Genomic DNA, 23669 nt, shown 5'->3' with positions numbered 1-23669 from the left:
GGAGATCTATCTGAACAACATGAAAGAGATCAAAGATCACTGGGGTTCAGCACCCCCCCCCCTTTTTTTTTCTTAATTTAACTAGCAAGGCCTAACTAAAAACAGTAAGGGAAACTTAGAAAAATATAATAAAACAAATGTCACTGTAAAAATATAAACTTAAGCCTACCTTAAAATTGGACAGTGGTATTCAGCAGAGCTGTGGGCAGTGTCAGTAGGTCAGTGGATGGTGTCAAGAGGGCAGTGTCAGTTTTTCATTTTTATTACTTTTTTTTTTCAATTTTATTTTTTTTGTTTTTTACAATTTTTGCTTTCAGCAGCCCTGTTTGGGAGGCTTTGGTGAAATGTCAGGGGTCTAAGCACCCTGATGTCTTACTTTTGAGATAGAGAAAGAAGATGAATACTAGCAAGAGGTAGAGGAGGAGAAGCCACTTTAGGAGTAAAATACAGGGGATGGGTTCCAGTAAATGCTGGCCCCACTCCTGTCCAGGTTCTGAGGGTCGGCAAGCTTCCTAGTTCTGTTCTCAAAGGGAAGCGAAGTAATGCCCTCTTCAATCCTCAACCCACCCCAACCCTTCTGTCTCAACCTAGAACCCCAATACCCCCCCTCCCAATACCCTCTCCTCCACTTACCCTCTCCTTTGTTGCCACCCTCTCCAGGGGCTCCTACATCCAATATCCCCCAATAAAATAACTAAATATTCTAAGCCCCTCATCTCGTTACTGTTATACTCTTCGATCAAAAGCAGCTCACACCAATTTTTATGACCCCATAACTCAAATGGTATGCCGCATAAATCTGACACACATTCATAAACCATGTGGTAAACAGTTGGTTATTTTAACATTTTGTTGAATGTATATCGAAGTGTCAACAATTACGAGAAAATGTGATGCACTATTACCCTGGATTGTAAATGGCATGCAACATGATGCACAATGATGATCACAATCCTTCAGGCAAGGTTCAAGTAGAGGATCTAAACTCTCACATCTCGCACAGCGCGAGAGGGCCTATTCTTGAGAACTAGGATACTCCCCATGCTATCCCAGAATCTCATCACAGGGATCAGGCTGTCACTGTCTCCAGAGAAAAGTAAAAAGGTACATAGATTTTGTAAACTCCCCCCCCCCCCACACTTTTATTTTTCTTTACACACATCCTTTGTGCGCCATTCTAGAATTGGGGTGGGAGGCCAGATGTAATAAGCAGACCTTGCTTTTTAGGGCCCATGCATTCCATCAGTGGAGGCAAGAGCTGCAAGGGAATGCTGATAGGTCAAGTAAAACTGGAGAAGAGAGGGCCATGTAAAAAAGTACTGTCACTTTGGCCTACATAGGCAAAGGGACATACACTGTCTCCCACATTTTTAGTTTAGCTCCTTGGCTCCCGTAAGATGGGTGTGACACTGCAGTCCACTGTCCATGATGGAAACCTCACCAGCACACAGTTTTTGCACACTCAAGGGCCCCAATTTCCTTCCAGCCTTTTACAATGTACTTTTCCGAGGTGCTATAATCATAGCACGGAGGAGGTGTGTCCTTACAGAAAAGCATACGTGTTACATCACAACATTTAACTAGGCAAGTGCAAAAACACAGAATAAAATTTGAAATTCTCACCAGGCTTATAATTACAACTATGCAACAGCAGGCGTCATCATTTTCAGTCTTTACTCTCAAGCAGCAAAACAGACTGCTAAACCTTGCCTGAGGACGTGCTTGTTCCAGTAATTATAACCTGTCGAATCGCTGTGGTCACAAAGGTTACCTACATGCCAGAAACTGCATCACCGCAAACAACTTTTTTTTGTATATTTATGATAAATATCATTGTTTCACCCTTATGCACAGGCAATACACTTTAATCATTCTACTGGCGCTGCTTTCATTTTACCATTTTTCCCCCATGGTCTGCTAGTGGTTCTTATATGCCAAGCATGGAAATCATGAATATACAAAGTGGACCAGTTGTGGACAGACATTGGCAGCAGCCATTATGAGGGCTAAAGCGATATTCCTGAAAGCAATGCATCATTTCCTTAGAAACTGGGGACATTCCTGAGCCATGACACACTCCATAAATCATACCTTAGTGAGGTCATTTGTTCTAGCTGAACAGAACAAACATGGGTCCCACTTGTAAAACAGCTGTGCCTACTCTGTGCAGGATGCAGCAGACAAATATCTGCTGTAGCTTGGTAACCAAATAATGTTGCCCACAAATGAGCCCATTACCAGATTAAGCTTTTGTCCTGTATGTGCCGTTATTTTGGCATACTGTTTTAGCAATTCCACTCTTTATTGGCGTGAAACCATTTTATTCCTTTACGTTTGTTATTGGCCATTATGAACCAAATTTATATGTGTCGCAGTCTTAAGCCGGCTATAGGTGGTTTGAATCTTGGATGGTTGAGCAAGGACCAGTAGAGATTTGAACCATCTGTGGGCAGGCTGACTGATTGTTGTACGACTTGGGTATAACCATCCTGTTGGATTTTTCATGAGATTATTGCCAGTGGCTAGCAATAATCACTGTGTTCTCCCGATAGGCATGGCCCCCTTGCTGGGAGAACACAATAGCTGGGAGCTGTCTGTGTTGATGGAGGAATCAAACAATTTTCTTTCCTGCAACCTGCGATTGCAGGAAAGAAAATCGCATCGCCTATGACCAGCTTTAGCAGGATCAAGGAGAGAAGGTTCTTGAAGTTCAAGAATGTAACCCATATCTGCACACCATTAGTTTGCCCAAAGTATCACAAGCAGTTTTTTATGCTTGTTTTAACCCTTTAGTCTTTGTTGCACTCCAGAGTCACCAATCCCCATGTAGCCCCTTCCTAGCTTCATCTGTGTACTCCCGGAATGGCTGCATGGCGTTTCTCAGGGGGATTTTCTTGTTGGTGACAGATGTAGACCATGCCTGCATAATGTTTGTTAAAAAGCTTGTAACCTCCAATGGAAACTATTGTAAAGGGGTGACAACGCAGCAACACAATTTGAATAAAGGGACAGAGCGTCCTTACCTTAACTATAACTAAAGTGTCTAAACAAGATTCTTCATAGTAAGATCACCAGGTATTTAAATAAAAGCTGTCAATTTACAATTACTGAAAAGTATTTTTTAAATAAAATTAACACATCAGAGTTCATATGAGATTTAGTGATTGAGTTTACTTTAAGAAATAATTAACTGCTTATTTCTGCCCTAGTCTGAGTATTAACTTGTCACCTATGTCACTTCTGCTAAAAAAAAAAAAAATGTTTTCATAGAAACTCAAGAAAAGTGGCCAGCATTCCATTATTTCAATGCATAGCAAACATTTTCAAATATGTTGACTGCATTCTACAAATAACACATTTGTTTATTCCAACAGACATCCAGAAAAGTCTTTTCATCATTCAGATATCATCCAATAACATGCTCTGCGTTGTTCTGGGGAAAGCCTTTTAGAGGACAGTCTGCATACATAATGGTAGTTATTTTTCTGCCGCACATATGCACGCTCTATTTGCATCCCAATTACCACTGTTTTTTCAAGTGCTCAGTTATAAATTATGACACAGTTTCCTAAATGCATGAAATAGTCCATGAACACAATCAAAAGACTATTTTTGTCCACGGCCCTTTCCAGATTATTTTGTGTAATTGACATCCTATTAATGGTGGTACATGCCCTAACAGGCCTTTTGTGTTTGCTTATTTGAAGGCAACCTTTTGTTCTTCCTAAGAGACTGTAGTAAGAAATTTGAGCATGTTTCCAAAAAGAATAGCTAGGACTATTATATGAGGATAGAGCCACACAAAAAGTGGTATCAGAAACCAGTCCTTTCATGCTAGAAGATATGAGCAGGTGACATGGCCAAAACGCTTAAAGGGGAACCCCACAGACTTAAATGTAGGATATATCCTTCAAAAATACAAAAGTCGCTAAAAACAACAGATTAAACCCAAAACCTCCTTTCCCTGCAACAGGAAAGCAGTTAACTTGAAGTTCAACATACAACACCCTTCAAAAAGCTGTGTCACAGCCAATACATAGAAACTTATTTGGTTGATTTACTAAAATAGTACACACTATTCACTTACCAAAGTGAATGAGAAAAATCTAGGTTTACTTCAATCATGTACAAGCAATTTTTTTTTTGTTTTATTTTCCTTCCAAATCACAGCTATAACTTATGAACTGTATCAAACATGCCAAGCCCAGCCCAGCCCAATGGTAATATGGACAGATTTAGTACTGGTTTACTCTGGGAATCGCACAGAGCACACAACGGTTCTCTGTGATGCAATTTTCAGCCCATTCATTTACTTCTGTACTATGTGATCCAGTGCGGGCAAATGCACTGCGTTTGCAACCTGTGTTTGGGGTGTCATTAACTTAAATCTTGGAACCTGCTACAGAACGCAATGACAGTGAGTTATGAACACGGTGCTGAAATGTGCACGGAACATGAGTTTCCTGCACCGCTTTCTGGTGTGAACTGGCTTTTATACTACACACAATATTTGTCATTCTTTTAGGATACAAGCAACTGGGACCGGTGTCCATTGTGTAGAGACAAGGTTTTTGTTGTTATGAACCCAGGCACTGTTATTGCTACTATGACAAGTAATGTGGCGAGTTGCCCTGTGTACAAATTGCTTCCTATGTGCCCTTGCATTTAGCCTGCGCTGGTCTTTGCAGCTTATAGCAGATCAACGGATATGGTGTACAAGAGCCATTAACCCCTTGTCCCCAAATTTCTTTTACGAGGTGCTAAACGTTCACATACTCATCTATTCCTCCAGGGAGCCCGAAGATTCCCTCCGTGACCTACTGAACATAGAGGAGATTGTATTACATCACTTCCAGGTTCAGAACGGTCAATCCCCAGCTACTGTAGCTGAGATATCAGCAAATCAAGCAAATTTGTTCTAGATGGGCTTCAGTGGAGGACAGGGGAGCCATTGGGATTCTAGTAGACCCCGATGTCTCCATAAAAAGGGCCTGTCACCTGCCCATACCAGCACACAAGGGACCCTACCCCCTCAATCGCACCCCAATGCATAAGCACAGCCTATGGTGTGCAATTTATGTTTGTGTAAACATAAATTGCAGTAACTGTCAGAATAAAAATAATTTTAGAGCCATAATTCAAGACGAACTCTAACACTCCATTCACATTGGTGCAACTTGGCATGCAATTTGCATGCCCTGCGACTTGAAAATTGCATGCCAAGTCGCACCCTACTGTCTGAAATTGGAGCGGTCATATCAGTGTGGTTCCGACTTGGTCGGAGCGGCACAGATTTCAAAAGTAGTACTTGCACTACTTTTGGTCCGATTTGCATAGACATCTGAATCAGATGTCTTGCAAATCACACCTGAAATCAGCAGGTCCCCCAACTTTGAAATACTTACAGTGAAGTCACACGATTTCAACATGGGGCTTGATGTGAACGGGGCTTATCTGATAACATGTAAAGACTTTTAAAGAGTCGCCTTTGGAGAATTTTGGGTAACATAGGAGCTTGACATGTTTGGTATCCATTTTGTCAACACAACCCCATCTTTTAAATTTCAACAAAATATTGGATTTAATATTGTAATTTTTTGCACTAAAACTTTTTTAGTGTATTATTTCCTGAAAATATGCATTTGATAAACAGTTGTGCAAATATTGCGCAACATAAAAAACTGCCATTATTGTATTCTACAGGGTCTTTGCTTTCAAAAGTATATATATTTGATAGGGCATTTACTAGTTATTTAAAAAAAAAAAAAATTAGCAAATTTCAACATACGAGCAATAAATCACAAAACTGCCCTAGTAAAAAAAAGTAGCTAAAAAGAAAATTCACTCCCTTGTAAATTTTTTCTCTTTCCCTCTTGGCTTGTCAGCTGGGTTGTCCTCACATGCCCGGCAAATCCAACATTGTGTGGTGTCATCCATGCTCGGTTCTCACATTGGGGGCTAGCTGTCCCTTCCTGGTTCTTGCAATAGCCCCCTGGTGACAGACTGCAGAGCATGTGCAGTGTGGTGGGAGAAGTTCTGCTTTAAGGCCTCGTCCCACGATCTCTGTTAAGGATTGGTACCTTTGGGCAGCGGTGGTGTTGGGGGCGGATACCCTGTTTGGACAGCGGAAGTTCTACCCCCGTGGGACCATTCACAATGCGCAGCGCTGCTCGCACGTGCGCAGTGGGCAACCAGCTGTGAAGCCACAAGCTGTCACAGCTGGGTGCCCACACATAAGATGCCAGCACCAGGGACACAGGACAGACAGTGAACCCGGCTGTGGTGAGGACACCGCTGGATCCTAGGACTGGCTGTTTTTTAAAAGTCAGCTGCTACAGTTTTTCTAGCTGCAGACTTTTATTTTTTCCATTTTTTCACCAAAGACTGGAGCTCTGCTTTAATCCTCCTAGGATGCATGACACGCGTACTCCAGAGGAATTTGCTTTAAAAAAATTGTGATAGTGTTACAGGAGGAGCATTTATAAGGAGAAAAGAAGAGTGAAGGTCCGCTTTAAGAAAAAAAAACAAGAAAAAAAAAAACAAAAATGGTAAAAGCTAAATGTTTTTTTGGCAATGCCTTCCTTTTAAAGGAGTACATCTTATATTATACTAATGAACCTGTGTCTATCTGAACTGCCCAATCAAAGAGCTTGTACATGGGCTTCAGACTTGGAACCATAGGAGAAAGAGATTAAAAAACCAAAAACCCACACCTGTTGGACTGTGTGTGCTGTCAAATGGCACCAAGCAAAAATATAGCTCCCATTTAGATAACATGCAAATACGAGACATTTGTGATATATTTTTGTAAATTGTGTTTGATGCCTTTGATCTGCAGTTGTTACTTGTAAATTCCATTTTTACAAGAACATTGCGGTAGAAGCACCTAAAATTGCTTGTCATGTAGCATTACGGTAGTATAAAAAAACATCAGATGTTGGATAGATAAGCTTAGTTGTTGTACTGTAAAATGATACCTTTATTAAGCGATAAAAATCGTGGGAGAGAAACGGACAAAAAAAAAAAAACACATTTCCACAGACCATCATTTCTGCTGGACATAAAAGTTGATGTGCCTCTCAGATGTAGGAACGGAGGTTTGAGGCTTTGATTGTTATCTAACAAAACAGGACTTTCCAGCTCTGCTCTTATGTAGTTCATTCCCATAAAAAAATAAGATCCGACATGCTTTACGAAGATTAAAAATCCTAGCAAGTCAATAGTCATTACATTAACAAAGAACATTTCATCACAAAATCTATGCCATGTGTTTTCCTTTGCAAATTTTTCTCACACACACACAAAAAAAAAAAAAAAAAAAAAGCCAAAAATAACTTCTAATAAAACTGCAAATTCTTTCAGCAGACTAATAGGCTGGATGACACTATCGGTATTTACAGTAAGTTTCTCTCCGAGATCAGGAAGGCTTGTGATCATCACAATGAGATATTACAATAAAATTTACCTCCAGGCCAGAGGGAGTCTGGTTGCTTCTTCATGTCTGAGAAATAATGTGATTCTCATGAGTTCAGTGGAATGGATAGTAATTCACCACTTTGGAAATGCGGGTGTTTTTACAATACCATCATATATTTCTAGCTGGCGCTGCAAAACTGTTGAAACACTTCAGGTATACGCCAAAACAAATCTCCCAGGACAGGAAGTTTGTGAATAAAAATAATTGTCCCATGAGAGGAAGTGCCTAGAAACTCTAAGATTGTATATACCAACAGCAATTGTTTCCCCGTCTATTGTAAAAAAAAAAAATAAAAATCATCCATTATGGTCAGAGTACATGCTCATATTAAAGACAAAGTATAGAAGTCACATTATTAAGAATGGTGTATATACCTTCCCAAACCAAATTTGGGAATTGCTTTGTATATTACAAACTGCTTGGTAATTCTAGGTTTACACTTGAGCGGGTTTACGTCCCGCGTTTGCGCAGGCACAGCAGCCCATTCATTTGAATGCCTTCGTTTCCCACTAAAAATAAGGTGCCTGCACCTACTTAAAAATGCAGTCGCAGGGAAATCGCATGGTGCAAACGCTCTGTGGGTTGAGATGCGTGGGGGTGCTATTAGGAATGAATGGCAGCCATATGCATCTCTACAGAGCAATGCAATTTGACTGCGGGTGCAGGAACAGCTGTGATTCACACACCCCCTCGAGTGCCTTAGCTGAAGCTTACACAGAGCTATGCAAGCCCCCCCAATGCCCCCTCAGTGTTCGGACCTAAAGATGGGCCATTGAGCACCATATTGTAGGGAGCTAGGTGGGGCATTGGGTACTTCTCAAGCAGCCTGGTGTATTGATGGAGAACAAACATAAAGTAAGAGTACCCGACTTTCTCAAACGTTCAGATTCACTATAAAACAGACCTTTACCCCCTTTCACTGAAAATCCCATCATCACGCGGATAATAAATATTACATTCTCTTTTTTTTTGCTTTTACTTACAATCACTGTTTTTTTTCCCTTTCTGGGTGCACCCTGGCTCTACAGATGCATCCTGGGAAGGCTATGTCACCAGTGCCTTCCCCCTCAGATGAGAAGGCAGACCCAGAGTTGCTCTAAGTTCTGGAGCAACTGCACTTGCAAAGTGCACTGTTTATCTGTCTTTAGTAAATCAAGCCCTATAAACATCTGTTTGTAGACTGCCATTACCAAATACTTCTAAAGCTGTTTTTGTTGTATTTTTTAAAAGAGAATGGTAATGAAGGTAATAAAGAATCAATTGGGATAATTGGGAAGTGACATTTGACATATGCCTCAACATATATGGTTTCACATTAGGCCACTTTCACACGGACGCTGTCCATTCCGTCTCGGCGGGGGATCCTAGTCTGATCCCCTACTCCGTTGGATCAGACCACAAATGGATGTACCATATGTGAAATCCATGTTCCTTATCTTGTGATGGAGGAAAAGGGACCCATATAATCCCTATAGGTGGCCAGATGTAAGCAAAATAAAATCCATCTATATCCGCCCACATCTGGTCAGGTTTGTAAAGAAAGAGGAAAATAGGACCTGACACAAACTTTCTGGGTTTTTTTTTTTTCAATGAACCTCAATAGGCCCAGATGTGGGTAGATATAGGTGGACGTTGGCTTACATCTGGCCACCCATAAGGATACAGTGCAGTCCATTTTTGATCCATGTAATCACGGGTCAAAATGGACTAATAGGAGACCTAAAGTTTTCTTCCATGTTTAAAACACTAAAGCCAAAACTTTTTTACATTTTAAATGAAGAAGGGGAGGATTAAATTTGACATCCGTACTCCCCTGGGGAGATTTCCCTTCGCTTCCTACCCCAAAGCCATCACAAAGTGAGAGAAATCCCTCTTAACGCGGCATTCATCAGAACTGCTTTGCATTGGATGGTTTGGAAGATTGCCCCTCTATTCCTGTTCTACTGAGAATTTAAAATGTGAGATTTTCTTTCATTTCCACTATTGGTGATAAAGCAGGCCATACATGGTTGAATTTCGAACGATTTTTTGATTGATAATCGAAAATGTCGTTCATTCTGTAATCCGCTGGTACCACCAATGATTTCGAAAATCGATAGTTTTTCACAAATTCTCCAGCATGCCCGATAAACGAAACGGGAAGAAACCACGAAAATCGGCCGGTGCCATTGCCCCACTAACAGAGCGAAAATCAGTCGATTATTATTAGGTCCAATTTTCGAACAAAAAATTGTTCGGAAATCAATCAACCCACGTATGGCCGGCCCAGGGGCAGACTGACCATTTGGAAACTTGGGCACTGCCCGAGGGCCTGGGGTCAGTAGGTCAGTAGGGGGCCCCATGAGATGCCCCTGGTACCTTTTTCATAGATTTTTTTGAGTTTGGGCAAGGACACAGGGGCCCCATGATCCCCTATTGCCTGGGGGCCCCATGAGTTGTCAGTCTGCCCCTGGGCCGGCCTAAGGGTCAACAAGACAATTAGAGAAGGTGTCAGCAAGAAAAAAAAAAAAGAAAAAGGGGTGTTTTAACCCCTCCCTACTCTATCCAAAATTCAAAATAAAAACAGGTTTTGGCTGAAGTTGCATTTTAACTTGTCAGACGGGGCGCTAAATTACCCCACACCGCCTTAGGTAGCTAACACCTATAATTTCAATTTCTGTTATAGAAACCTGTACCCAACTACCCTTTGCACAACAGAAACCTTACTTTTAAATGTTTTCAAATAGTTTTCAATGTTTCAAGCTTTCCATCAACCATATTACCAGACTGATAGAATCCTAACCCAAACACAACACTTAACTTTTAGATTTCAAAATAAAATGACTTTGTCCTAGTGATCTTTATAGGTCAGCCTTTCACAGCCAATGACAGAAGCTGATCAGCTTGTCTATATTCCACAATGGCTTCTTGTAAATCCAAGATGTGGGACAGAAGGGGGTTTAAGGGCCATTTACATCCTAACCAAAAATGATTTCATTCCAAGAGCCAAGAGGCTGTTATCTTGGAAGCAAATATCACATGAAGTCCTTATCATGGACCTCCAAACTGAGATTCTGCGGGGATGAACATTGCAAGGAATTCAAACAAACAATCAGCTAATTTGCAAAACAGTATTCATTTTTCATGCCAAGTATCTGGAATTTAACAATAGTGTACTCTTTACAGCGTGTGTTAATTTTCAGTGGCCAATTTTTAAAAAAACATTTTGGTGAAAAAAAAACAAATTTCCCCACTTTTTATAAACTGTTTCCCTCCCCCCACACACAAACTTAAATTGCTCGATTTTACAGTAATGAAAAATAACTATCAGCATGACCAACCTGCAAGTTCCTAGCTGGAAAAGTATGCTGAATCATGTAGTTCCACAGCCACTGGAATTCACACGAAGCTCTACTACAGTCTATGTTCTGCCAAATTTTTAATATTCCGTTGACAAGGCATTCTGCATAATGCACCGTGTGACAAGTTATACAAAATTGAATGTTGCAAAGTTAAGGGCTCGTTCATGCCATGATGCACATTAAAACATGTTTACATACATTTTTAAGGGATATGTGCATTTACAAAGATGCAAAGTCACCCGCACCCCAGATAGATGCGTCTCGTGTTTATTGTGATTTATTCACCATAAACAGGAGAAACAAACGTATTTGGATCTGGCACGGCATTCACTCATCAAGTCCAGTACTGTGAGAAGTGCAGCTTCTATTTGGACTTTATATTGTCAGGTGCGTTTTTCCCTATTTCCTATGTCTTCACATTACTTCCACTTGCGTTGCACACATTCACATGCATTGCAGTGTGAACAGGCCACACAGAAAACAAATGCTTCTTATGTGCCCTTGCAAAGACCTGCGTTGATCAAGTACAAAAAAAAATGCAGATCTCTACGCATAGTATGAACTAGTCCTTAGGAAAAAAAAAAAAAGGAAGAAAAGATCAGAGATCCCTAAATATATACGGCTCAGAAACATCAAAACCTGGACATCTGCGTCTTATCACATGACCCCTTATGAGCAATTGAACACACAGCCACCACTGCAGATAACCTGGCTTCTTTTTCTTCCATTTTCAATAAACTACACAATTCTGCAACATACACATGAGTTCTTTTTCAATCCCATTAAGAAACTACATTTCAAGCTGTGAGAGTGGACGTAGGCTAAAATAGGTTGCAAAGGCTCAAGTAGGAACAGACACTGCAAACCACCACACCGCCCTGTATCTGCATACATCATGTTATCTGTACAACTTGTATATGGCTAGGATCAACTAGAACAGGCTCAGCTCTTCCTGTCCCTTTTTTTTTTACAATGTTTAATAATCCCAAAGCAACAGACATTTCAAAGCAGATTTACTAAGGGATGAAAGGGTCCCCCAATCTTAGAAACTAGGGAACCCAAGATATGCATGTGCAAAGGTCAACGCAATGTGTCATTTTAAGGCTAGTTTACTAGCAGGAAAGTACAGGAGCAATTTTAGGTTTTGTTGTCAGGCCGTTATTTTAATACTACTTCTGCAACACACAGTAGCCATTATAGGACAGGAAGAACAGGCTTCTCAGAGGTCATCAGTCCATCCTGCTCCTATTTCACTCACCCAGGGGCAAGCTACAGCGGTCATAGGCCACTCCTGTCGCCACTGGCATTGTGCTAAGCTAAGAAAGGGAGAGGCTCTCCATCTGTCATTGTGCCACTCTTGTCATCAGACAACAGTAGTTATGAATCACTGTCTTCCCTATATCAGGTGTACAAACACACCTAACATTTGGAACATGACAGCATTATTAGTGCATCCGATGGCATGGTTGGAGTTAGTGAGTTCAATATTGTTTTCAGGCAAGATTTTTGTTCTGAATGATGTTGAGGATGGGAGATGGGGGACTCCCAGAGCTATCAATTGCTGCATGCAGAATATACGTTCCTGTAACCCAGGGCTGAACAAATCCCAGGAACCAGTTAGACTATGTTCCGTAAAGTGGTAGTAAAGTCCCTTTTTGGGTTTTTTTTTATACCTACAGGTAACCCTATAATAAAGCTTACCTGTAGGTACAGTACATATCTTCTAAACTGCTATTTACTTTAGCAGTGCCGATGTCACCAGCGCATGCGCACTGCGCTCTCAATGGATGGCATGCCATCTATTGAGAGAGCTGTGCCACAGCCAATACTTCCGCATGTAAGTGTGGGTGCGACGTCATTGCAGCTCGACCAGTCAAACAGCCGCAGCCTGAGAACCCGGAAAGGAAGACCGGATGCAGACGGAAGTCCTGGGGAGCTGTGACAGCGCTCCGCTGGAGGGCTTTATTTTCAGGTAAGTCTTCCATAATGTGCAAGTATACGATGCATACTAGCACATTATACTCTTAACTTGCAGGGAGGAGACTGTTTTATTTATTTTCTGAGGTTTACTAACGCTTTAAAGAGAAATACCAGGAAACTAAATTTTTCCCCATTCTGGGTTTCTGTCTAGGGGTAAGTAGAGTGTAGGTACACTTACCTAATCTGTTGATCCTCCAAACCAAGACTAGTCTCAGCTATGAGCCACCTACCCGGCACGCTAGCAGTCTTGTGCATGGACTGTTCCTGACATCATCACGCCCATAGACTGGCTCTTGACATGAGAACGGCAGGAACAGTCCATTGCTGGATGTAGGGCAGCAATGTTTTCTGGAAGATCAAAGGATCAGGTAAGAATACCCTTTCTGTGTGCACCTGGAAAAAACGTGCAGTTAATCCATGCAGTGCGGGGCACAGCCCGACTGCAAAGGAAAAAAAAATTAATGGAGTTCTGCTTTAAAAATACTAGAGCATAACTTTTGAGAATCGCTCTACTTTTCATAAATGGAGCTGGCTCCAAAAAAAAGAAAGGCTTGGCGACTCCTGCTCAGAGCAGACAAGCTCCTGAATTCCATATTAAATGTGTCCACCCTTGCCATACTCTTAGGTGGCATTGAGTGCATTTTCCATAGGACACCCTTCACCACTATGGAACGTATGCATGCTTAGAAATGCACCACTGAAAAAATAGTGGAGAACAAGTAATACCATTTAAAGTGGTTTGAATGGGTCCTTATACAAAGAATATACCATGACAACTAAATTGGCACTACAGACCAGAGAAGTCTGCATCTTGGTGGCAGCTCTAAGAACTACCACTGCTAGAATGTCCAAAGTCAACTGACAACCACTGCTAAAGAAAATGTAAAAACTTCTCATTCTCTACTATACAATACATCTGGTAGCTTCCTGTAGCCAATGAAACCACACACACTTAAAAACATTTAGCAGACACTGTAGGATAAAAAAAAAATTACAAAATTGGTAGAGAACTCTCCATGTACTTTTTTTTACAATTTAAAGTGTATTAGTGCACCATATGCTTAAAATTGTAAATGAGACATTATACAACAAAGATTTCATGGTGACTGCTAAAGTGGTAGTCCAGACTAAGGCAATTAGCATCTTAATGGTGTCTGTTGAACTACAGAGCTGATTTACTAAAGGCAAACAGACTGTGCACTTTGCAAGTGCAGCTGCGTCACAGCTTAGTAAATGAGGTGAAGCTTTGTTTTGCAAACAATACACACATGCAAGGAAAATTAGAAAAAAACATTTTTGCTTGCATATTATGGGATGATAGAAATCAGCAGAGCTTCCCTTCATTTACTAAGTTCTGGAGCAACGCCACTTACACAGAATATATGCCTATAGTAAATCAACCCCAATGAGTCAAAGAATGTGCAACCTATACCAACTGCAATGACTTATTCCAACCACTGCCGAGAAGCTATAGACTTGTTTGTCTGAACATCAATATCTAGTTCAATGGTGTATTTTAAATATTATTTGAAACTTTTAATAAACGCTGTAATATATATACACAAATGCCCCACTAAAAAAGTCAGAGAACGTTCCTTGTACTCTAGTGCAGTTTAAAGTGCAGCATGAGCTCAGAGGTGTTAATGGGCCATCATACAACAAAGGTCTCATCAGGACAGTCAATGTGGTAGTCCAGGCCAGGGCAATGAGCATCTTAGGCTACATCCACATGGCCACACAGCAGCAGACAGGGATGGCCCCTGGCTGCCCATGTGGTCAGAGCTTGATCGGTGGCTATAGAACCTTTAGACTAGGTTCACAATTGTCTACTTTCTCATGCGGTTTTTGTGTGTTTTTGATGTATTTTTCCATGTGCTCCCATTGAAGTCCAAGGAGCTACAAACGCACTATGTCATACAGCAAGAAGGTCCTGTACCTTTTTCTAAGTTATGTAAAAGTGTTTTGCATTGGTGTGACTGGGCCCCATGAATTATAATATGATTCCTCTTTTTGTGCATTTTTGCATGACAAATTGCATATGTGTGAATAGGGACTTGAGGTTTGTCTCCATTGGTGGAATTTCAGGCGTGTTTTTTCCAGCCTGAACAACCTCCTACAACTGTGATAATTCTATTAAATAGCACAGTATAGATGGAAGCAAAAGTATTTCAGCACATCAAAAAACTAAGTAAAGAAAATAAATAAAAAGGGTGAAATGCACATGGGAGGTAACCCTTCAACTTCCAATCTAAAAAATGATCACGTGTTAAAACAAGCATGCAACTGCTTTAGAAACTTGAGGTGTGTGTTCAAAGATTTTCCAGGTGTTCAGTATGAGCCACCAGTGGAGAAGAGCCCCAAATCAAATAAAGTGCAAGGTCTACTGACTGCTGTGACTTTACTGAATAGCCGGAGACATATCATTTGTACCCAGAACTTCTGCTTGGTTTCTTAATGAAATAAAACAAGGTCATAATGTGTGGGGGGGGGGGATATCCCATAGAAAGAAGGGGGAGGAGAAAAGATCTCATAGAAAGAGAAAGGGAGGGGAGAAGAGATCCCGCAGAAAGAGGGGGATCCCATAGAAAGAGTGGGGGAGAAGAGATCCCACAGAAATGAGGGGGGGGAGAAAGAGATCCCGCAGAAATGGGGGAGGGGAGAAGAGATCCCGCAGAAAGGGAGGAGGGGAGGAGAAGAGATCCCGAAGAAAGGGAGGAGGGGAGGAGAAGAGATCCCGCAGAAAGGGAGGAGGGGGGGAGAAGAGATCCCGCAGAAAGGGAGGAGGGGGGGAGAAGAGATCCCGCAGAAAGGGAGGAGGGGGGGAGAAGAGATCCCGCAGAAAGGGAGGAGGGGGGGAGAAGAGATCCCGCAGAAAGGGAGGAGGGGGGGAGAAGAGATCCCGCAGAAAGGGAGGAGGGGGGGAGAAAAGATCCCGCAGAAAGGGAGGAGGGGGGAGAAAAGATCCCGCAGAAAGGGAGGAGGGGGGGAGAAAAGATCCCGCAGAAAGGGAGGAGGGGGGGAGAAAAGATCCCGCAGAAAGGGAGGAGGGGGGGAGAAAAGATCCGGCAGAAAGGGAGGAGGGGGGGAGAAAAGATCCAACAGAAAGGGAGGAGAGGGGGAGAAAAGATCCGGCAGAAAGGGAGGAGGGGGGAGAAAAGATCCAGCAGAAAGGGAGGAGGGGAGGAGAAGAGATCCCGCAGAAAGGGAGGAGGGGAGGAGAAGAGATCCCGCAGAAATGGGGTAAGGGGAGAAGAAGAGATCCCGCAGAAATGGGGTAAGAGGAGAAGAAGAGATCCCGCAAAAATGGGGTAAGAGGAGAAGAAGAGATCCTGCAGAAATGGGGTAAGAGGAGAAGAAGACATCCCGCAGAAATGGGGGAAGAGATCCCATAGAAAGGGGGAAGAGGAGGAGAAGAGAACCCATAGAAAGGGGGAAGAGATCCCATAGAAAGGGGGAAGAGATCCCATAGAAAGGGGGAAGAGATCCCATAGAAAGGGGGAAGAGGAGAAGAGATCCCATAGAAAGGCCGAAGAGGAGAAGAGATCCCATAGAAAGGCCGAAGAGGAGAAGAGATCCCATAGAAAGGCCGAAGAGGAGAAGAGATCGATTAGAAAGGGTGAAGAGGAGAAGAGATCCCATAGAAAGGGGGAAAAGGAGAAGAGATTGCATAGAAAGGGGGAAGAGAAAAAGAGATCCCATAGAAAGGGGGAAGGAGAAGAGATTGCATAGAAAGGGGGGAGAGGAGAAGAGATCGCATAGAAAGGGGGGAGAGAAGATCCTATAAAGAGGGGGGTGGAGGAGAGCAGATCCCATATAAAGAGGGGGAGGAGAAGAGATTCCATAAAGAGGGGTGCGGAGGAGATCCCATAAAGAGGGGGGCGGAGGAGAGGAGATCCCATATAAAGAGGGGGAGGAGAAGAGATTCCCTAAAGCGGGGTGCGGAGGAGATCCCATAAAGAGGGGGGCGGAGGAGAGGAGATCCCATATAAAGAGGGGGAGGAGAAGAGATTCCATAAAGAGGGGTGCAGAGGAGATCCCATAAAGAGGGGGGCGGAGGAGAGGAGATCCCATAAAGAGGGGTGCAGAGGAGATCCCATAAAGAGGGGGACGGAGGAGATCCCATAAAGAGGGGTGCGGAGGAGATCCCATAAAGAGGGGGACGGAGGAGATCCCATAAAGAGGGGGACGGAGGAGATCCCATAAAGAGGGGGACGGAGGAGATCCCATATAAAGAGGGGTGCGGAGGAGATCCCATATAAAGAGGGGTGCGGAGGAGATCCCATATAAAGAGGGGTGCGGAGGAGATCCCATAAAGAGGGGGGCAGAGGAGAGGAGATCCCATATAAAGAGGGGTGCGGAGGAGATCCCATAAAGAGGGGTGCGGAGGAGATCCCACAAAGAGGGGTGCGGAGGAGATCCCATATAAAGAGGGGGATGGAGGATATCCCATATAAAGAGGGGGACGGAGGAGATCCCATAAAGAGGGAGGCGGAGGAGATCCCATAAAGAGGGGGGCGGAGGAGATCCCATAAAGAGGGGGACGGAGGAGATCCCATATAGAGGGGTGCGGAGGAGATCCCATAAAGAGGGGTGCGGAGGAGATCCCATAGCAGGTAGAGGAGCGGGGCACATTGTAAGGAGTAGTAATGGGAGGGTGCGGGGTGTGATCTGACAGCGGCGATGATAATGATGATGCCGGTAATGATGGGTCGCCCCGGGCTGTCGTCTTACCTGCTCCCCCGGCCCCGCCGCTGTGCTGGCCGCTCCTCAGCCCCTTGTCTCCCCGTCGGATGCCATCTGTGGAAGAAGCGGAATCAGCCTCGTAAATGGTGTTTAACATTTGATGTAATCCAGGCATGGAGGCGGGTGAGTGAAGGGCTGTCGGAGCTCCGTGTCCCGGCTGTGCACACTGGTCGCTCGCCTACAGCCGCCAGCCGGCCATGCCACTGACAGGGCACCGTGACCCGCTCAGCACACCGCCCTATCACAGCTCCGTGTCCGGCCTCCCTCCCTCTCTCTCGGGGTCCCTCTCTCTCGGGGTCCCTCTCTCTCCCGCACACACAGCGCTGCGCTGCCCCGAGCTCAGACTGACAGAAATAGATCGGAGGGGGGCGGAGCTCCGCCAAAAATAGAGCCGCGAGCCGGAGCCAGCTCCACACTCACATCCACAATAGAAGTGTGCATTGTTCGGACACGGGGCGCCAGGGTTGGCTGGAGCGCCGCCCAATCAGGTGTCAGCCCGGGGCTCGGCTATTCTCCGCACACCGCATTCCGGCTCCATCTGCCGAACAGGAAAAGAAGCGGCAGTCACGTGTCCCCGACCTCCTTCTACCTGCACACCACTGACATCCGATCACCATACACTGTACGATCCCCGGACTGTGTCACAGGAGCACCCACCTGACTTATCCAAGTCATTTGTAGCAATCAGGCAGGGACCTTGTTCTACATAGTAGGGAGATCTAAAGGAGATTGTACAATCAGATTGTATGTGTGTTGTGAGCTTTAAAAGATAAGTTCACTTTTTGGACAAAAATAATAAATGCAGATTTTTTTTGCAGATAAAAAAATGTGCATTGATTATTTTTGTCCAAAGAATCCTGGAAAGCATTGAACTAGTGATCAGTAGATCTCTGATGCCATGCAGGTCTCCTGCAGACCTGTCAGAAAATCTGCTTGTATGGGATGTACGGTCAAGCAGATATTCTGACGGGAAGCTTCAATGAACTACCACAATGCTCCAAAATGTTGTAGTTCATTGAAAACTACAAACCGACAGCCACTAAGGCTGCTGGGACTTGCAGTTCATTCATTCACGCAAGTCCGTGTCTGTGTGGGCGGAGCCCCTCACGGCCGCACTGTTTTCAAATCTGACAGTATGTGGAAACTTCTCCCCGTATTATCTGTCAGACAGAGGAGGGGTGGTGGGCATGGCTGCAGCTATGGGAACATCTTACACCCTAAAATCAGCTGGAACATGTAATACGTTCCCAAAGGTCAACTTAGGCCCCATGCACATCGGCTGGTTTAATAACACTGCTAGCGTTGGCTGTGTAAAGGCACGTTAAAAACGCACGTTTTTCAGTATTTTTGCATTAGCAATTAGCAGCGTTAATCTGTAATTTCTTCATAAATTTAGGCCAAAATGTATTCTCTATAATTTTGGTAAAAAAAATCCCAAGAAGCGTATAAAGATTGGTTTGCATAAAAGTTATAGCGTCTACAAAGGATGCGATCTATACTGGAATTTTTATTTATTTTTTATACTAGTAATGGCAGCAATCAGTGACTTATAGCTGTTATAGTGCAGTGGTCAATCTGACACTAACTGACACTTTGTGGGAACAAGCAGGGGCAGACTGACCATTTGGAAACTCGCGCACTGCCTGAGGGCCCGGGGTCAGTAGGGGGCCCCATGAGATGCCCCTGGTACCTTTTTTGTAGGATTTTTTGAGTTTGGGCAAGGACACAGGGGCCCCATGATCCCCTATTGCCCGGGGGCCCCATGAGTTGTCAGTCCGCCCCTGGGAACAAGTGACACTAATACAGTGATCAATGCTAACAATATACACTGACACTGTACTGATGACACTGGTTGGGAAGGGGTTAACATATGGGGCGATCAAAGGATTAAGTGTATGCCAAACAGTGCTTTGTGTGTGTACAGTGTGGTGTTTTACTAGGAGACAAGCCAGTTTTTATTCCCTGCTTTGCAAGGAAACAAAACCAGCACATTCCCGCTGACAGGACATGTTTTTGTAATGTTTACATAAACAGAGCTCTTGTCCTGTCAACCTCTTTGCCGGTCATCGGGTTACAGCCATCAATCATTTGCCAGGACCTGCTGATCGGCTTGTGCTGTGTCTAATCACAGCACAGCCAGGACGGCAGGCACGCCTGTGTGCCCCCTACCCGGAAGAGCTGGATCACGTACTCTGTGAGCCACCTTGCTGCCACGCATCTAAGTGATGCGGTTGGCAAATGGTTAAAGTGGTTGTAACCCTTTACATATACCTAGTGAAGTTACTGGTTTCAGGTGATACACAAAGATAAAACAAACCCCCCTGCATATGTTGTTCCTGTTTATCTATATCTTCTCTACATCTCTTCAAAGTCCAGAATTTTTACAGTTTGTCTGAGATTTCAGAAAGGGGCAGAGAGCGTAAGTTCCTCTCTGCAGAGCTCAGTGAGAGCTGATTGGAGAGAAGGGAGGGACACGCAGGAACAGAGCTGAGGCTGTCAATCACATGCGGTGTGCTGGAGCTCCCTTCCCTGTAACCTTTTTACCTCTTGGTGCCAGGAAAACTGGTCAGAGGCCATTCATGCAGATAGCAGAGGAAGGAGGTAGCAGATGGAAATTAGGAGGGTATTTACTAAAACCACATAGTGCAAATTGGGGACAGTAGAAGAAGGAGAGGATCAGAGAAGACAGGATCAAACAGCCTTTTTACACAATGCAGAGGATTAACCACTTAGGTTCCACAGTGAGTATAACAAACATGCTTTACTGCAAATACAGACTGATTTTACTGTTGTGGGTTTAGTAACGCTTTAATTGAACAAGCTGAACTTAGAAACTGATTGGCTGCCATGCACAGCTGCATCAGATTCTGAGTGCTTCAGTTTTAGTAAATCTTCCCCTTTGTGCTCTGGATTGAGACAAGTGCACACTATAGACGGATATGATTTGTTCATATTTCATGTCTGAGGTTTACAAACACTTTAATAGTTCTGTACACACAGGTGCATAAAGTTGAACTGCATATATATCAGTTAAAAAAAATGCATAAATCTGCATTGCCAGACAGTATTTTACATGCGCATACATACATGCACACACCTACAACACACCCCAGTTTCTACACACATGTACACATTCGTACGGAAATATATAAATATGCAGATTTACTATACAGCCCATCCTCCTGTTTTTTTCTGGGATTTTCTCCCATGAATCAGATGTTCTTACATCAGTACCGTGTACTTGCTTGCAGATTTTTACCAAATGTACATTGAGCTGCGCATGCACAGCTCAGCATGTATTCCCAGAACACTTCTGGCTTGAATGACTGACACCTGTGCACATGGGTGCGATGACATCATCCCCCACTGGCCAATGAAGAGGATGAAAGTCCAGCACCTGGGGAGAAGATGACAACAGCTGGCAAGGAATATAATTGTCGCATCACTGGAAGGTGGAGGTAATGATCTTCGGGGGTTTAGGTCCGCTTCAAGGCTAAGTTCACACTTGCAGCTTCATTTTTGCTGTACAGTCACAGTGAGTAAGGCAAACGCTACATGTTTTTCAAATGCGATCAGCTCTATCCGCTGCCCATATTATCCACCGAAGGCTGCAAAAGCAGCAAACACGCTCTTCTAATGCCAGTGTGAACACGGCCTAAGGGGGTGGTCTGGGGGGGGGGGGTTAAAAACCACAACTCAGCCATCGAATTTTTGCCACCCCTCAACCACAAATGTAAATTAAGCTGTCAGCTAATAATGGAATCTTCTACTCTTCCAACCAGCCCATCCCCCACAGTTACTACCTTTTGTACCACTAGCCCCTCCCTCCTAGATTGTAAGCTCCGAGGAGCAGGGCCCTCCTATCTCTCTCATATTGAACTGTATTGTTGCTGTATTGTCTCCCTTTATATTGTAAAGTGCTGAGCAAACTGTTGGCGCTATATAAATCCTGTATAATAATAATAATGTCAGTGGTGAGCTTGTAGGAGAAGTATGCCTCTGCCAATATTTCTTTTTTTAATTGATCCCCAAGAGCTTCTAGCCATATTGTGTTTGTATGCACAACATATTAGCACATTATAGCACACTTACCTGGCAAGTGATCCCCTCCACTGCCGTGCTATTATCAGGGCTAGGACAAGCAGTGCGCAGGAGGGGCGGCTGCCCTGGGCGCAATGGTTTTGTAGGGATGGGATTGCCTTCCTTCTGTTGCAAGGCTGACAGGAGTAGTGACAGGAGCAGTGATTTTGAAAAGCGAGTGACTGCTGGGTGTAGGATCTCCTAAGCTTTCATATCATGAATGGGATGGGGGCACAAGTTGGCATCTTTGCCCTGCGTGCTGGATGACCTTGTCCCGTTACTGATTGTCAGTCACTGTTTTAACACGTTTTCAGGATCTTCCTTCCGGATTCCGACTCCAGCCACTTAGATGGTCAGGCCGCTTGCTATGGAGGCACTCAGAAGAGGTGAGGAGCCAGGAGCGCTGGTGGGGGACCCCAAGAGAGGAGGAGGGCTGCTCTGTTCACAGTCATTGCACAGAGCAGGTAAGCATAACATAAGTGATGGTTGTTTGACCAGATTTGTACAGTATTAGTATCGTGTTCTTCCTCATTCCTTCCCCAAACCAAATAAAAGTGACACACATTACAATCCTTTTCTCACAGTGATCAGACCTCTCTCTATACAGTGCTGACTGCACATGAAATGACATTTAAACTGGCTCTTCAGGTCTTTACAGCTGAACAGGTTTGAGTAGAAAATATCTATTTTTAATCTGTGTTTGCACAGGGACATATTCAATGTTGCTGTTTTTTATGGAGTTGTTGCTGTAGTGCATTCATTCACCTGGTGACCTAAGAACCCCTGATTGCAAAGCTGTAGACTCTTTCCCAGACACACCCACTGCTGGGTCTCAAATAGAAAATTACAGTGTTAATGGAGGCCTGTGACTGTGGGCTTAGGGTTTGTGTTGATGACAGCAGCTGATCTTGGGTTCAGTACCCTGGAAATCAGCTTTCAAAGCTGGGCCAGTGAGTTTTGGGCAGAAGATTCCCCATCCTGCAACAGCAGGTATACAAAGGGCCGGGGATGCTCATGACATGTCCATATTAGGTCACTGATATCATGAGCATCCTTGACACTTTGTATACAGACAGCTGCAAGGTTGGGAATCTCCTCCCTGCAGCTCATTGGTCCAGTATTGACAGGTGACTTTCAGGTACAGACCAAAGCCAAGCTCATCACTATTTCAGAAATTTCTGAGAACATTCAGAAATCAGTAAAAGGTGCATCTGACCTGCAGCTGACCTCCTTCTCATCTGCATTTAACCTGTCTCAAGTGGGTTATGCATTCCTAAAGGCCTGAACATATAAAAGTGCAGCGCTAAGTGATCAATTATAAATTAAAACATGATATAAACATAATATGTGCTCATGGATAATGTATATACAGTAACATCTATATATGTGAAAGTCCCAAGTGAAATGTCCTGGGTGAAGCAAAAAATTCCTTAATGATACTGTGTCATGGGCAATAATCAAAACCAATGTGCCATCCGTGTGGGCAAAAAAACATCCGTGACAGTCCTCCACCACTATGCACTCACCAGAAATAAAATAAACCAGACCCGGAGCAGAGAAATCCCTCCAGGCAACGTAAAGCTCCTCCGCTGTAGGAATCTCATATGGTATCCCAGAAGTGGATTGGAACAAGCTCTGTGCAAAGAGATCTCTCCAAGCTATAAACAGCTCTTCTGCTATAGAAATCTCATCTAGTGTACCAGTAGTGGATCCTGTAGGTATTGCTCCTGAAGTCAAAAGGCATGGTGGACCGCCTCCCGACACTCAGCGCTGATTTAAAGGGGCCGACGCCGTAGCTCAGTCAGCTTGTGTCAGAATTGTTCTTCAAGCCTGCCGGCTAGACACAAGGGAACTGGCGTCCGCAGAGCTGGCCGAGCGGCCTGTGATTGGTGGAGGTGTGAGGAGTCCTCCTAACAGAGCTCCAGCGGCGGCCCCTTTAAATCAGCGCTTAGTGTCGGGAGGCGGTCCACCATGCCCTTTGACTTCAGGAGCAATCCCTACAGGATCCACTATTGGTACACTAGATGAGATTTCTATAGCGGAGGAGC

General features: G+C 43.9%; 1 protein-coding gene across 6 annotated transcripts in view; it reads right to left on the bottom strand.

Moving 5' to 3' along the window:
- HDAC7 (histone deacetylase 7) overlaps positions 1-23669 on the bottom strand; it is a 424630-nt gene that overhangs the window by 149071 nt on the left and 251890 nt on the right. For 2 of the 6 annotated variants that reach the window (XM_089691377.1, XM_089691380.1), the window contains exon 1: positions 17530-17986. The exons of 1 other annotated variant lie outside the window; for it this stretch is intronic. In XM_089691377.1, coding sequence (XP_089547503.1) covers positions 17530-17656 — 127 coding nt within the window. In that variant the 5' untranslated portion in view covers positions 17657-17986. Of the gene's footprint in view, positions 1-17529; positions 17995-23669 lie in introns of those variants that run through there. 3 more of the 6 variants (XM_089691382.1, XM_089691384.1, XM_089691379.1) reach the window with 3 other exon arrangements.

The sequence above is a fragment of the Staurois parvus genome, unplaced genomic scaffold (assembly GCF_062004578.1).
Source record: "Staurois parvus isolate SC_StPar_1 unplaced genomic scaffold, SC_StPar_1.0 ptg000562l, whole genome shotgun sequence".
Lineage (NCBI taxonomy): Eukaryota > Metazoa > Chordata > Amphibia > Anura > Ranidae > Staurois > Staurois parvus.
The sequence above is the reverse complement of the archived record's forward strand: the minus strand, read 5'-3'. Positions and strand labels throughout refer to the sequence as shown.